The 16,315-nt window shown below is 41.9% G+C and overlaps 2 protein-coding genes across 7 annotated transcripts in view; one reads left to right on the top strand and one right to left on the bottom strand.

Moving 5' to 3' along the window:
* The window catches only part of NDUFA9 (NADH:ubiquinone oxidoreductase subunit A9), a 33,955-nt gene extending 20,601 nt beyond the window's left edge, over nucleotides 1-13,354 (bottom strand). Inside the window, exons 1-5 of one of the 2 annotated variants that reach the window (XM_055315511.1) lie at nucleotides 13,119-13,354; nucleotides 6,877-7,047; nucleotides 6,431-6,528; nucleotides 2,949-3,040; nucleotides 2,070-2,211 (exon numbers count right to left, since the gene is read on the bottom strand). In XM_055315511.1, the coding sequence (XP_055171486.1) occupies nucleotides 2,070-2,211; nucleotides 2,949-3,040; nucleotides 6,431-6,528; nucleotides 6,877-7,018 (474 nt within the window). In that variant the 5' untranslated portion in view covers nucleotides 7,019-7,047; nucleotides 13,119-13,354. Of the gene's footprint in view, nucleotides 1-2,069; nucleotides 2,212-2,948; nucleotides 3,041-6,430; nucleotides 6,529-6,876; nucleotides 7,048-12,773; nucleotides 12,891-13,118 lie in introns of those variants that run through there. The other variant, XM_055315512.1, reaches the window with a different exon arrangement.
* AKAP3 (A-kinase anchoring protein 3) overlaps nucleotides 12,939-16,315 on the top strand; it is a 37,810-nt gene continuing 34,433 nt past the window's right edge. For 2 of the 5 annotated variants that reach the window (XM_055315510.1, XM_055315506.1), the window contains exons 1-2: nucleotides 12,939-13,009; nucleotides 13,969-14,190. The gene's annotated coding sequence lies outside the window, so the exon portion shown is untranslated. Of the gene's footprint in view, nucleotides 13,010-13,624; nucleotides 13,745-13,968; nucleotides 14,191-16,315 lie in introns of those variants that run through there. The other 3 variants (XM_055315507.1, XM_055315509.1, XM_055315508.1) reach the window with 3 other exon arrangements.

Genomic DNA, 16,315 nt, shown 5'->3' with positions numbered 1-16,315 from the left:
ATAACTGGTTTTTCTTGTAAAGATGCAATTTATTTGGGAGAGAGAGGGAGGGAGAGCAAGAGAGAGAGCATGAGCTCTCGGGGGAAGGGGCAGATAGAGAAGCAGGCTCCCCGCTGAGCAGGGAGCCCACTGAGGGGCTTGATCCCAGGACCCCAGGATCATGACCCACACTGAAGATAGATGCCCAATGGACTAAGACACCCAGGTGCCCCTAATTAACTGGTTTTATATCTCCAAACCAGACCTCACTTCTGAGCTCCAGGATCATAAATCCCACTCATCATCGTTGTTACTTGGATGATTAACACACACTTGCAATGTAACCTGCATCCAAAACTGGATCATCCTCTTCCTTCTCTGTAAATACTATTTCTCAATCTTTGCTAAGCTTTGGAATCACCCAGCAAGAGTTAAAAATATTGATGCCCAAGTTCTATCCCCAGAGATTCTATTTTCATCGGTCATGGTGCAGGATTTTTCAAAGAAGTTCTTTCAGTGATTCTAATGGGCAGCTAATGGTAAGAACCACTGCCCGAAAGCCTTGTCTTTCTCATGTGTTTCTCCCCCTTATATTCAACAGAAACCAAATCCACCTTGTGATGTAAGCCATGAGGCTGGACATCTGAGTTTTCTCCCACCCTGGCCCTTCCAAACAACCATAGATTGAGCGGATTCTGTGAGTGCCAGTGTGGAGGCAGGCACAGAGTATACACGCTCATTCTCCTTCATCCATGCAGTATGAAAATGGTGAGGCTTGGATGCGCTACAAGCCAGTTCCATGACCATGAGAAACAGAGCTTACACAACAAAAAAGGCTGAGGGATGCCTGGGTGGGTCAGCGGTTGAGTGTCAGCCTTTGGCTCAGGGCGTGATCCTGGCGTCCTGGGATCGGGTCCCACATTGGGCTCCCTACAGGGAGCCTGCTTCTCCCTCTGCCTTTCTTTCTCTCTCTGTCTGTCATGAATAGATAAATAAAATCTTAAAAAAAAAAAAAAAAAAAAGGCTGAAAGAATCAAAGCTGAAACTCTGATGAACCTTGGCACCAATATGGCTAAGTTTCCTTATTGTTGGATTTTTTCAGATATAGGGGCCCATAAACTCTCTTTATGTTTGAGCCAGATTACACTGAATTTTCAGATGCTAGCAATTAAATGCTCCTAACTGATAGATGCTCTCTCTCCACCATCATATTCTCCTATGGCACAGTTCCCTACTTTGCAACATTAGGCACAAGTGGAATTATTTTCCTCAATGGATTAGAAAGCAGACATGGGCTAAGACCATGTCTGTTTTATTCACTACACTATACACCACCTAATACAATATGCAGCACACAGAAGGTACTTATTAAATCATTTGTTCAATAAAAGAATGCAGTGGGTCAAAAAAGTTGGGAGCCACTGGCAAAGAACTCAGTGGCCTTATAAATTTGACCCAAAGCGGCTCATCATAGCAGAAAACAAATGCCAAAGACAGTCTCAGATACTGCAATTTCTCTGAATCCCTGACAATAAAGACACTTCATGTTATAGACTGACTCCAAATCAGAATGGTCAATACCTAGATACAATCTCAATGACAATGTGGTTTCTGGAAGTATAAAAAGCCTACATACTACATTTCCTTGCCAAATATTTATCCCTGTCATTCTCAGCCTTTACATTATGCTTACAACAAGAGCTACATAAGACCATGACTATGCACAAGGTTTGAGGGAAAAAAATGGCCTTTTAACCTTGTAGGTAAAACACAGGTAGGACTCTTTGGGCAGGAATAACACTCTACTCTTATGAAGTTTACTATATAATTCTATTATGCCCCAAGCAACTTTCAGCATTTGAGAACAGGTAATAAATAATGCTCTATCCATCTCTGAAGCCCGTTACCATAGTTCCCTACAAACAGAAGGCACTCAAAAGAAATGTCAGAACACAACACACACATCAATCTAATTCTAAATCTGGAGAATTAGAAACCCCTTTTAATTCTGGATATGTCAATGGGAAACTCTTCTCACTTAAGTCATGTTTCGAAGGGGCCAAGAAACTCCAGCTCTGTGAACCACTTACCTTATTTCTCAGATATCTAGAAGAGCTTTTAATATCAGCATTCAGATGTGAAACATGAATGAATTTTTCAACTCCAGCTTCCTTGGACACTTCGGCAATTGCTTGGGGAATCTTCACGAAAACATCCTCAAAATCAAAGTTTCTGGAAGAAGGAAGAAAAAGGGATCAGTTAAGAAAACCTGACTCAGGATCCCAAAGCTTTCTGTGATAAGCTGGTTTTCATACTATTACTATAATTCATAATAGTTAAACTTGTAAATGGCAATGATTTAACACAGGGTCAAAATTTATATATATACACACACACACACATATGTGTATTTTTGATATACATATAAATTTTACTGCTCATCACTACTATACATAATTTAAGTACTGTATATATTATCTAATTTATTACTATAAATTATAAATCAGTATACATAATATTCTCTGACCTCATGGAATCCCAAGGCTGAGACCCTTTGAGAACATCTCACTGTAGTGGTTGGGTAGGGAGACGGGAAGTGTTGGGAGCTAAAGAGGGACCCACTTTTTATCCCTGGGTTTGTTTCCCTCAGGGGAAAAAAAAAAAAAAACTAAAAAAAATCAATCTCCAGTTTAATGCAATAACATTAACATCAAGTTGATGACACCAACCATACTGACACAATCCATACTGGCTTTTTATGGGTAGCACATCACTTTGTTTACTTATACCAGACTAAATCTCCTGAAAGAGGGTTTTGGGGTATGTAAGTAAACAGGTGTTCAATCAAAGCTTAATTGACTAATTAAAAATGTGACAACTATAATGCCTGACATTAGAAGGTATCCAATGAATATCTACTGAACCCTAAGACAGCATATACAAAGAAAACACAAGAGCCAAAGACTTACTTGGTTTCCCATTCTCGCCCAATAAGATTAATGACCACATTGCTGTGCTTCACTGCTCTTTGGATAGAATCTTTGTTTCTCCCATCCCATTCCTAGAAGAACAGAAGTCAGTCAGATGCAAACATAAGGGCAAGTTTCAAAACAGGGCCTGTTATAGTCACAATACGGTACCATTTCATGCAGGCTCCATTTATTATAAGAGAAATGGTCATGAGGTCTCAAATTCCCTGCTGATTCTCTGACTCTCCTTGAGACAAATAGGTCACAGTATATCTATTTTATTCAGGTAATGAAATGATAGAATTAGAAAAGACAATATCCATTTTTAGTGGGGCACGTCCATTTCTGACCACCCACCTGCCCCCTGCAAGTTTGTAAGGGATTCGAGTTACCAAATCTCCCCTCCTGAAATAGAGCCTAAGAGCCTTTGAGAGGAAAACTGACTTTCCCTTTTTGCAGTAACCAGCCACCGATTGAAAAACAGGAGTATCTCTTCAAGGCTAACATTAAATTGGGAGCATTCATGACTTTTTCTTTTTAACTCTTTTCTCTTTATAATCCTGGATCTAGCCATTTCTACTCTAAAGATGTTAAAACAACACTCAGGGAGGAGTGACCTGCCTAAAAGAGCTGAGTGAGCCAATGGCAGATTTCAATGTAGAACTAAATGTCTGAGTAGCGATTCAGGCCTGAATCAACTGTAGAGTCACGTTGATGGTTCTTGTCCAAAATGGAGACTGGGGATTAAATAACCCCAGACAAAGTACAGCAATTTCTACGTTAAGATAAGACTGGATTTTTTAAACATTTCAATGAAAGAGAATAAATAGTAAGAAGTTCTTAGGGTCAACTGCTAAGGTATACGTATGAGTGGGAAGGGAAAGTGAGAAAGGAAGGCTGAAGGGTAGTGAGCAGGGGCAGAGGGCAGTGCAATTTAGAAAAGAGAGACGGGGCTACAGAAACCAGACTCAAGATCAAAAGATGAAGCCCGCAGCAGGACAAACTAGTTACAACTGATGAAGGAGGGGGGTTACAAGAGACGTACAGAGTGACAGCTGCAGAGTCAGACAGGAATGCAAATTCCATTTGCCTTTTACAAACTCGGCAAAACTTCTCTCTCTGACCTCCATGTAAAATTTGAAAATACAACCTACCTCATGGGTTTGCTATAAAGATTAAGTAAAACAGACATAAAATCTGTAGCACAGTAGTAAGTTAACATATCTAACCAAAAAAAGGAGTTCTTCCCATAAAGAGCTAAAGAAGGCTTTTCTTAGAAAAGATGGCAAGGGTGGAAGAAAAAGAATCCAAGAAAACTCAGAGTGAAGGAGCTTGAGACATAACTGCAGGAAGGGCCCAAGAGGGTGGCCTGGAGAGAAAGAATTAAAAGGAAATCCAATTCCCAGGGAGAAGGCCCAGGGGATACAGTCATGTTAGCAAACCAAGTAGTTGTTCAGACAATTTCCAACAGAGACTACAGCAGGGAAATCAGTACCCCACACCTAGTATGGTCCATCCTTCTCAAAAATAAACAATAGAGTGAAGTCTTCCCATTTTACCTTTCTTGTACTTCCACTTTTGTAAACATTATTATATTCAAAGTTCTATGTTTGGGGCACCTGGGTGGTTCATTGGTTAAATGTCGACTCTTGATTCTGTTTCAGGTCATGATCTCAGGGTTGTGGAATTGAGCCCCATGTCAGGCTCCATGCTGGGCACGGAACCTGCTGAAGATTCTCTCTCTCTCTCTCCCCTCTGCCCCTCCCCTCCATCTCTGCTACTCTCATGCTCACTCATTCTCTCTCTCATTCAAAAAAAAAAAAAATATGCTTAGTCCCATGTTCTCTGTTAACACTGAGAACTCCCTGCAGTCTTATTCATCAAGACATGTTCATAATTTAGGTCAATGTCAGGCACTCAATAAATACCTATGGGAAGAATGGAATATATATCATATAGCTCAATTCCAATGACTGCATCTACCAGCCAAAGTTTTCACCTATTATTTGTGAAAAACTTTAATTCTGATTGACAATGTAACCAATAATCCCAAGTCATAAAGAAACTAGAAAGAAAATAAGCTCCTGTAACTGTAAGACCAAGAACATATTTGAGAGTAAGATTTCAGGAAAGAAAAACACTTTAGCAACAAGAAATTTCCAACATAATATACCTAGCTTGTGAACATTCAGTAAGGAATAAATGAAAATGCTATTAAAAATACATAAAAATTCATATTTTAAAAAGATTTATTTATTTATTTATTTATTCATGAGAGACACAGAGAGAAGCAGAGGGAGAAGCAGGCTCCTCGCAGGGAGCCTGATGTGGGACTCGATCCCAGGACCCTGGGACCACGCCCTGATCCAAAGGCAGACCATCAACTACTGAGTCACCCAGGCGTCCCAAAAATAAGTAAGAATTTAAGAGAGATCACAAATAATCTGCAGGAATAGATCAGAGATCTTAAGGATGTTTACCAAATATTTTTTAAAAGGCGAAGTGTGTACATGGAAGAGCTCAACTCCATATAAAATGATAAAAGCAGGACAATTTAGCCAGAAGAACAGGAGGACTGAGCATGAATGCCCAGAGTGTTTCTGAACAGGATAACCACAGGCACTGGGGACAGTGTAACTCTTTGTGGAAAGGGACTGCCCTGGGTGCTATATGATATTTAGCATCCCTGGTCCCTAGCTAAGAAACCAGTATAAACTTCAGTCATAATGGCAACCGAAAAGGCCAACACATTTTTAATCACCTCCTTACCCTGTTCCCAGCCCCCACCCTCCTTGCCTCATTGGCAACTCTTGGTCTAAACAATAGGGAAGCACAGCGAGCACTGTTCTAAGTTCATTCTGTGCCAAGGAAACTAAGTTATAGAACACCCTATTTGTGATCTCCACCATCTACAGAAGCACTGTCCAAAGGAAATATAACATGAGGCAGATAAGCCATCTAAATTTTCCACCAGTCACTTCTAAAAGAGTAAAAAGAAACAGGTGAAATCCATTTGAATAATATACTTTAACCTAGTATATCCAAATATTATTTCAATATGTAATAGGTTTAAGAAATTATTAATGATATATATATCATTTTCTTTGTACTAAGTCTTTGAAATCTGGTGTGTATAATTACAGCACATGTTAATTAAGATTAACCAGTAATGTGGTAAATAAAGTTTTATCAGAACACAGCCACTTCCTTTCATTTATACATTATCTATGGCTGCTTCCAGGCTAGAAGCGCAGAACTGAACAATCATGAAAAGATCCTACAACCTACAAAAGCTAAAATATTTACTATCTGGCCCTTTACAGAAAACGTTAGTCAACTGCTGGGCAAGAGTTTACAAGAATGGTGAATAAAGGATGCCCTCGGTTCACTCTGGAACGAAACTGCTGCTCTCTCTCTCTCCTAAAAATGACCTCTGTAATTTGTATCTGTCAACTCCAATAATCAGTCATACAGGCTCTTACCAGAAAGATAATCTGACCCAGGTCACCCATGGGACGAAGGTGCATGGTGTCATATGGGTCACACCGATAGGGTATGATCACCTGTGATCCCATACGTCCTAAGAAAGAATGGATTGAAGCAAGGATCAACATTAACATAATATGGATACTTCATATGACAGTGATTTGGTAAATATTTAACTTCTAGTATAAGTGAATGGATACAGCATATTTTGCTGTGCTAGAGATGCTATAACTTTTCGGAGACCCCTATTCCTGTCTCAACATCCTATACAGGAAACATGATAATACTTCCCAATGTACAGCAGATCAAAATTACATAAATCCAAGGTAGAAGTAATGTGTGCAACACTGTTAAATTGAAAAGAAACATGGCTCCTGGCTTCTCATTAGGCAACCCTAATAAATGGCACTGGAGCACAGGGAACTCAAGGAATTTTACTTACCAAGGTGGTTGACAACATAGCGGCCCAGGAATCCTGTTGCTCCAAACACAGTGGCCACAACGCCACTGACTGAGGAGCGCCCACCTTTCCCATGAGGTATGAGTGCATGATGAAGCTGGCGCCGGAGTGGGCCATGAAACATAGCTGTGGCTCTTGCAGTAATAGAAGAACCTTAAACAAAACCCAGAGTGTACAAAAATGGCAAATGTTAACATAAGAGTATGAATAACCTCTTTTCCCAGAAACTGGTAACATTATTTTGCTATCAGTACTTTCATATACTTAAGTTTAAAAAGAACTTTTAAATTAAAAGTTGTGGTTTAATTAATTGCCAACCTCAATAATAAATACAAACTACTGCAAAAAGGAATCTATGTCATAGGAAATACATAAAAATTAGAAAGTACAGTTGATCCTTGAACAACAGGGGTTTGAACCGTGTGGGTCCATTTATATGTGGATTTTTTTCGATAAATACAGCAGAGTACTCTATGTTCTCTTTGTTATGATTTTCTCTAATAACATTTTTTCTCTCACTTTATTGTAAGAACACAGTATATAGTATATAAGTAAAACGTACAGAATATGTTAATCAACTTTATGTTACCAGTAAGGCTTCTGGTTAACAGTAAGCTAGTTTTAGGGGAACAAATTTTTGACTGCAGGGATGGGAGAGGGAGGGGTCAGTGCCCCTAACTACTGCATTGTTCAAGAGTCAACTGTAAACTCCCTCTCCCTGCCCTATAGGATACAATACACCTTGGAAGATAAATCACACTTAAAAAAACTAAGAGAGTATAAACCTCCATAGTAAAAGGAACTGAGAGAATGCAAAGAAAGGGAGCAATAAAATAGATAATTATGAGGAATAATTCCTGGGTAAAGTGTGTTTTGGGGGGGGCTTTTCTTCCAGTTTGACTGAGAAATTTCTGACATATATCACTGTGTAAGTTTAAGGTATACAGCATGGTGGTCTGATTTCTACATATTATGAAATGATTACAAAAGATTCAGCTTATGTTCATCATCTCATAGAGCTACAAAAGGAAAGAAGAAAAAAACAACCTCTTCCTTGTGATGAGAACTCAGCATTAACTACCTTACTGCTCCTATGTATCCTACAGCAACATGAGCTAAGTCACCATATTGTGCATTATATCACGAGCAGTTCTTTATAACTGTAGGTTTGTACCTTTTGACCACTTTCCTCCAGTCCCCCCTCCTGCAACCCTCTGCTTCTGGGAACCACAAGTCTGAGCTCTTTTTCTATGAGTTTGGGGTTTTTTTTTTAATCCTATATATAAAGGAGATCATACAGTATTTGTCTTTCTCTAACTTATTTCACTTAGCAGAGTGCCTTCAGTGTCAATCCACAGTGACACAAATGGTAGGATTTCCTTGTTTTTTATGGCCGAATAATATTTCATCACATATAAATACCACAACTTCTTTATCTGTTCGTCCCACAATGAATACTTAGGTTGTTTTCATGTCTCGGATATTATAAATAATGCTGCAATAAACATGGAGTGCAGATACCTTTTTGAGTATTTTCATTTCCTTTAACATATTAGCAGAAGTGGAATTGCTGGATCATATAGTAGCTGTATTTTTAATTTTTTGAAGAAGCTTCATGCTGGCCATAGTGGCCATTCCCTTTCCTCCACATCCTCGCTAACATATGTTCTCTTGTCTTTTTGATCATGGCAATTCTAAAGTATGAGCTGATACCTCACTGTGGTTTTAATTTGCATTTCTCTGATGACAAAGGATGTTGAGCACCTTTTCATGTACCTGTTGGCCTTCCACATACCCTCTCTGCCCATTTTTAAATTGGGTTATTTGGAGGATTTTTGCTATTGAGCAATAAATTAGTTTGAGAAATAGAGAGGAATATCAGAAAGAATAGATTTCTGTGTGAAGCACATAACACTTGTAACAATGCAGATGTGGGAATGAAAAAGCCCAATGCAGGGAACAGAGGATTTACCTGGAACAGACTCTGAAACCTGATAATGAATGAAAAAATAAAGTTGATATACATGCTCAAAGCAGAGGACTGTTAGTAGAGAACATTTTTTTTTTTAAGAGTATAGTTCAGACAACATAAAGCTATTGAAAATCATCAAAACTAATGACAAAATGAGTGTTTCTCAAACCTCTATTTCTTTTTCATAGGCTTGGGTTCTTGGATTAGAAGGAACCCTCTAAGTTTCTGCATCAGTGTTTAAACCTTCTCCACACTATATATGCAAGGAGACCACGTGGCCTTAGTGTGGACATCTGCAAGGTTGGGAAACACTACTTCCACTACTGCAGACCATTCTCATTGGAGCCACTCTAACAGAAGGTTCCACCACATGAGAGATCAATGATTGTTTCCCAGCAGCTTTGATCCCTATGTTCCTCTGGAATGACCAAGAACAAATCTAACCCCTCTCCTGCATTTAAGTGCAGTGATGGTATCTCTACTAAGTCTTCTTCAGATTTCACATCCTCAGTTCCATCAACCCTTCTTCATTCGGCAGAGATGTAAAACTCCTTCGGAATCACACTCCCAATTTTCAAGTCTCTTGAAAGAGGGTAGAGTTTTTGAGCAAGCTACCTAACTTTCAGGGAGTAAGTAAAAAAAACAACTAAACAGTTTAAACTGCTGATAAATTTCTGCTCCATTCAACAAACTGTTTGTCAATAGCATTGGTGCTTTGTAAACTTGGGGAAAACTAAAAGAAACAAATAGGAATGGCTTTAGGAAATCTGTGTTTGAAAAAAAGAAAGAAGGAAGGAAGGATGGTAAGTAACTAAGTCTGTGTCTGTTTTCTGCACATGATTCTCCAGTGGCACTCTGCCCAGAAACCATGAGTTTTTCCCTATCCAAAAGCATGAAATCAGAGAAAAAGCCTAGCTTACTGAACAGTGACTGAAACCACAAAGATGAAAAACACTTATTGCAGACTGAACACATAACAAACTTATCACAATAACAGCTAAATTTGCAAAGCTGTTAGCAGATGCTGGCCATTGTTCTATGTGCTCAGTAGGTATTATCTTATTTAATACTATTCTCACTGTCACTTTACAGATGAGGAAACTCAGGCTCAAAGATTTTAAGTGACTTGCCTGAAAAGCCAGCAAAGGAAATTGAAAAGCAGCCCAGTAAGGTAAGGGGAAAACAAAAGGAAATGGTATCCAGAAGACAAATGAAGAAAGGGACTGACAGAGGTAATAGTTAGCTCTATCAAAGGCTGCTGAAAAGTAAAATAGGTTGGGGATAGAGGATCAGAGACCTAGAAGATATTGGTTTTGAATGCCTTTAATAAGAGCTATTTTATTGCAGTAGGAATGACAGCCTAACCCGAGCAGGCAAGAGAGAATGTAAGGCAAGGAAGTGGGATAAAGAGTATCGATGATTCTTCCAGAGAGACATAATGTAAAAGGGGCGGGGGAGGGACTAGAAGAACATGAGAACAGGATTTATTTATTTATTTATTTTAAAGATTTTATTTATTTATTCACGAGAGACACAGAGAAAGGCAGAGACACAGGCAGAGGGAGGAGAAGCAGGCTCCACGCAGGGAGCCCAATGCGGCACTCGATCCCAGGACTCCAGGATCACGCCCTGAGCGAAAGGCAGACGCTCAACCACTGACCCACCCAGGCGTCCCAGGATTTTTTATTTAATATGAGCTATTATAACTTTTTTTTAAAGGTTTTATTTATTTATTCATGAGAGACACAGAGAGAAAGGCAGAGACATAGACAGAGGGAGAAGCAGGCTCCCTGCAGGGACCCTGATGTGGGACTCGATCCCAGGACCCCAGGATCATGACCTGAGCTGAAGGCAGATGCTCAACCACTGAGACACCCAGGTGCCCCTTATTATAACATACTTATACACTAATGGAAATGATCCAGTAGAAGGAAAAAAAGCACTTAGAATAGTATCTGGTATATAGTTTGAACTACATAAATGTTAGCTATTGTTATTATTACTGAAAATGTTTTTCATTTCAAAATTATATCATATTTTTGTATCCACTGATTCCTCTTACAAAACCCACTTTGGGGACCACTGGACTAAACTGCTTGACTTGCAAAGTCCTCCACTATTTGATCCCATCTAACACATTCAACTGTCTTTCTTACTATTATTCCATATCTACCGGTCATCATTTCACTGCCTCCTACGTACTTTGTGATTCCATTCTCATCACCTTGTCCTTGCCCATGTCAGGAAAATGCCTAGCTTCTCCGAATTTCCAAATCATAACAACTCTTAAAAAAAAAAAAAAAAATCAGTGGAAGCACTGCAGTTCTCCGCTGGTCTTCCAATCTTCCCTCACTACTTCAAATGATACTAATCTTTCCCTTTTCTGATTTCCTATGGTATTTAGTAGTCTGTCCACATTTCGTCATATATAACTGTTTTATGCAGTTCTGTTTTATAGTGTTTTGATTATGTTACCACTAGACTTGCTCTCCAGAGTTTATGCAAAAGCTTACTTTACCCAGAGGCAATAAAGCATAGCAGTTAAGAGCACAAACTACAGGTTCAGTTTTTTAAAAAAAAGTAAATTAAAGCAAAAATATTTATGAAAATACTTAGGACTATAGTTAGCAGATAGCCAATAGCAAATGGCAGTTATTTTCATTCATGATCTACATCATGTCACAGCAATGTAATACCTTCACAAGAACCAACAAATGTCTTTGCAAAGAAGTCATGGCTACATAACCATCCACTATAAATGATGTGAACCAATCACCTTTCCAGAGGTAGGCAGGAGCTCTACCCAAGATGGAAAATAGGAAAGCATCCCCCAAACACTCCCGACTTGCTCCTCTGCCTAAACATCAGAATGACTTGTGGAATTCTTTAAAACCTAAAGTGCAAGGAGTCAATCTCAAAGATTCTGATCCAAAGCTCTGCGATGAGTCTCCACTTCCATCTTTTCCAAAGCACTAAAAATGATTCCGACATGCAGCTCATGCTGAGAGCAAGTGGGATTTGATAATGACTTGAATGCACCATGGAAAAACACAACTTCTAGAGGCTAATTGGGGCCAACCAGTGAAAGGGCGGAGCGGGAAGAATGATAATGAAGTGTAACTGCATTCCCCATTTCCTGGCTTCCCTTGCCTCGCCTTCCGAGTGTAGGAGCAAATGTATATTCTCAAAGTGAGGGCCATGACAGCAGATCCCGTCAGAAGGGAAGGAAAAATGAACAACGCCAAGATGTCCCGAAGCTATTGCTGTTATTACTGAAAATGTTTTTCATTTCAAAAGTGGTCCCCAGGGTGGGCTAAACCCTAAAGTGTCCCCTACTCCTCCCTCGCTCCCCCAACCCCCGGGGCCTCCAGCTAACACACTGGACATATGCAAGAATGCTTTTGACTTAAAAACTGCTTTTACGAATGCTACTTTACTTAACCCGCTTCAGAAGCTCCCTGACGCTGTGGTATTATTATCGTTCCCACTGTAACGCGAAGCACCTGGAATTGAGGTCTGCACAAGGGCAGGGCATGCAGGGAACCCGTTAAAGACTTTCACTATCCTTTTTTTCCCATCCTTTTCGGGTTCGTCCCCGCCACCTCCCGAACGCCCCGCGGCCGGCCACGCGCACGTTCCTCGTCACCTCAAGCCCTTACAGCCCTATCCTTTAGTGGATGTCCCCCTACTTCCTCCATTTCCCTTCCCGTTGCTCACGTTCGCTCAGCACAGACCCCTGAGCCGGGGAGGGGAAAAGGAAAGCTGAAAACTACAGGCAGCCCCAGACCTAGAAAGGCCAAGGTGCCTGGGGAGTTGGAGTGACCGCTGCGGCACGGCGCAACTCCCAGCACTTCTGATCCCCGTCTCGGAAAGACAACCGGAGGCCCATGTTCCCGGTGACACTTACGTGACATTGGCAGGGCCCGGAGAAGCCGGGGGCGAGCGGCGGCCGCCATCTTCTCCCACAACCCCCCGCGGCCGGCGCCCCAACCCAGTACGGCGACCGAGCCGGGCCAAAAGCGGTCTTCCGCGCGTGTCTGCGCAGGCGCTAAGCGGGAAGCGAAGGGCGGGTCAGAGATTGGGGCGGCTGTGAAGAGGAGAGCTGGGGAAAGAGAGCGAGGCCCAGGGCCAGCGGGAAGCGAGGTGGGACGCCGAGAAGGGGAGGAGGGCAAGAGGTAGAACTGGGGCTGTGCGCGCCTGACCGGCCAAGCACGCTCTGTCCTCGGAGCCCAGCCCTTGCTGTGCCCTTTACCTGATAGGCTCCGAGTGCCTGCTCCAAGGGAGCTTCTCTGACGCCCGAGGTGGCCTTCACTCCGCCGCCTGTTTGTTATCTAGTAACACTAATAAGTGAAAGCCCTTATCACCACCTGACAGGGCTCCGGGGATTCTGGACCTGGAGTGTGACTCATGAGCGGGCTTAAGGAATTACGAGAACCTCCTGAAACGTTCCGTTGAGTGTGTGTGTGTGTGTGTGTGTGTGCGTGCGCGTGTGTGTGCGTGTGCGTGCGTGTGTGTGCGTGTGCGCGTGCGTGTGTGCGCGCGTGTGTGTGCGCGTGCGTGCGCGTGTGTGCGTGTGTGTGCGCGCGCGTGTGTGTGTGCGTGTGTGTGCGCGTGCGTGTGCGTGCGTGTGCGCGTGCGTGTGCGCGCGTGTGTGTGTGCGCGTGCGTGCGCGTGTGTGTGCGCGTGCGTGTGTGCGTGTGTGTGTGCGCGCGTGTGCGTGCGCGTGCGTGCGTGTGCGCGTGCGTGCGTGTGCGCGTGCGTGTGCCACTGCACACTTTTCTAGAAGGAAACTCAGCATTGAGTCTAGATCGATAGTTCACGATTTTCATCTTCTTAACTGTGGACCTCTTCGAGAATCTGCGCTGTTGCGGAATTAAGGTTTCTGGGGCCCGAGGAGGTGGCAGAAAGGCTAAACGCTTGCAATTTTAAATGCCTTCTTCTGGCCGCTCAAGTTTTCTGAGTGGAGGACAGGAACCGGCAGCAGCTTGTCCTGAGACATCTGCCTCAGGTTCATCAGAAAACAAACTAGTTTGGGGCATCTTTCTCGATTTGGCAGTTCTTTCAGTGCTTCGGGGTTTGTTTTGCTTTGTTTTGTTTTTCAGGAGGAAAGTCCTGTGAGCTGCCTGGATGGACAAAGTGCCCTAATGAGTAGAGGTCGCCTATTATTAGGCTTGTGGATTTGTGGTTCCCCACTCGATCCCACCTCCACTATTTCTTGAAGCCTCACATGCAGAATTGAATTGGAACAGGAAAGAAACCCTTGAAGACTCATTCAGTGCTCACCCAGTATTTAAAGTTCCCTGATACTTGAGTCTGGGGTCAGTGTGAGTACAAGACACCTAACTGGTTCTGATAAACTGACAGACTCCATTAGCAGCAGCGGCCTCCTGACACCTGTGCAGCATGGCAAGCCTGCTGCTTTACATCTCCAAGTCAAACTGTCTCGTGTTCTCAATACTAGTTTCAAAGTGGCATATTGCTGAAAGAGCGCTGTCTTAAAACTCAGAATCTTAGATCCCAGTCCTGGCTCTACCAGTTAATACTTGTGACCTGGGCACGTTTCTACACCTACCAAACAGAAAGTGGTACCTGTCCTGTTACCTCAGAAGATTATTGTGGGGATCAGATGACATAATGGGGTGTGAAGGTGCTTTGTCAGCTGCAAAGTACTATGTGCATGTGTGTGAAGTCCTACTTAAATAACAGTGAAATATCAAAATCCTAGACTGTTAGAGCTGGAAGGGATCTTAAGAGATGAGTAAGCCCAATTTACTTATTTTACAGATGAAGAAACTGTAAAAAGTTTAAAAGTGGGGATCCCTGGGTGGCGCGGCGGTTTGGCGCCTGCCTTTGGCCCGGGGCGCCATCCTGGAGACCCGGGATCGAATCCCACGTCAGGCTCCCGGTGCATGGAGCCTGCTTCTCCCTCTGCCTGTGTCTCTGCCTCTCTCTCTCTCTGTATGACTATCATAAATAAAAATAATAAAAAAAAAGTTTAAAAGTAAAAAAGTATAAAAGATCATCGATAGTTAAATAGCCTTGTTGAAGGAAGCCGTAACAAACCAGTCACTTTTGAATTTGTTAACAATTTTAATCTGTATCTGGTGGCCTTGACCAAGATTCTTTTTGTTTCATGGAAACTATGTATTAGTCCTGTATTTAACCGTCAAGTGTATGTCGAGTAATATTTCCAAAGAGAATGTGCCAAGAACAAAGACCTTCTCAAGGATTGAAATTGCCAACCAAATACCTCTCAGTTTATTCTAGGACATTTCCTCAAGCTGAGGCATTGCAGAGAATGGATGAGTGCTACTGTATCTGACCATTGAAGATAAATTATAACCCAGAGATGGTCAGTTTGGGCAAAATGTCTATAAATTTATTTTTGTTTTATAGAAGGTGAGATGCTTATAATTCAGAGTTAAGGCTGGGTCCACAAAATGAAATGATTCCATGGGCTTTGCATTAAAAAAATTTAGTAGATGCTCAATTTTATTTTTTTTATTTTTTTTAAACATTTTTTTATTTATTTATGATAGTCACAGAGAGAGAGAGAGAGAGAGAGAGAGAGAGGCAGAGACACAGGCAGAGGGAGAAGCAGGCTCCAAGCACCGGGAGCCCGACGTGGGATTCGATCCTGGGTCTCCAGGATCGCGCCCTGGGCCAAAGGCAGGCGCCAAACCGCTGCGCCACCCAGGGATCCCAGATGCTCAATTTTAATTCTTCCCCTCTGCACCCATCTGAATTTGTTCATACACAGTACTCGGTTGTTTTAAGTGCAATTCGTTGGCAAACCACCCCCCCCCTCCCATATTCCCTGTCTAAATTAGATACTTAAAGGAGAAAATTAATTAGAAGAAAGCAAGCCCAGTCCTTCCAAACTAAGCATCAGAGCATTGGAGTGTATTTTCACCTATCCTCTTCTCCTTTGACAACTCAGTTTCTGATAGCCTCAGTACTGTTGCTATGGAGACAGTGATATCACCAGTTGCAATTCTGATGTCACTCTTCAGTCCCAACAAGGGGGAGGTACATGGAAGGCTGGAGGAGGAAACAAGATCTTGAGCTGAGCAAGAACATCCCAGCATCTTCACTGACTTTTAAAGTCTAGTCTGGAGCCTTCTGTGGTTCACTATTCCAGTGCTACAGAGGTAGGAAATTCCAGTGGACTGATAAAACAGCCCATTTTCTGAGCCGCTGTAGTTAGGAAAATTCAGTGACAAATGATGGTTAACTTTTAATATTTAACCCAGCCTCCCTCTTTGCATAATTTTAATTTTATATCAGAATCTTCTGGAAATAAATGAGCCTCTCCCTCAGTAGCATTACAGCTAAACGTACCATCTTTGCTGCTGAAATTTTCATTTTGTTGCAGATTTGACCAGATCTCCTTGGCCATCCTTTTGGGATTATGAGGGGATCTTATTTCCCACTTCCCAACTTGATGAT

This window comes from Nyctereutes procyonoides, unplaced genomic scaffold, assembly GCF_905146905.1.
Source record: "Nyctereutes procyonoides isolate TBG_1078 unplaced genomic scaffold, NYPRO_anot_genome, whole genome shotgun sequence".
Lineage (NCBI taxonomy): Eukaryota > Metazoa > Chordata > Mammalia > Carnivora > Canidae > Nyctereutes > Nyctereutes procyonoides.
This window is presented reverse-complemented; position numbering and strand designations above follow the sequence as displayed.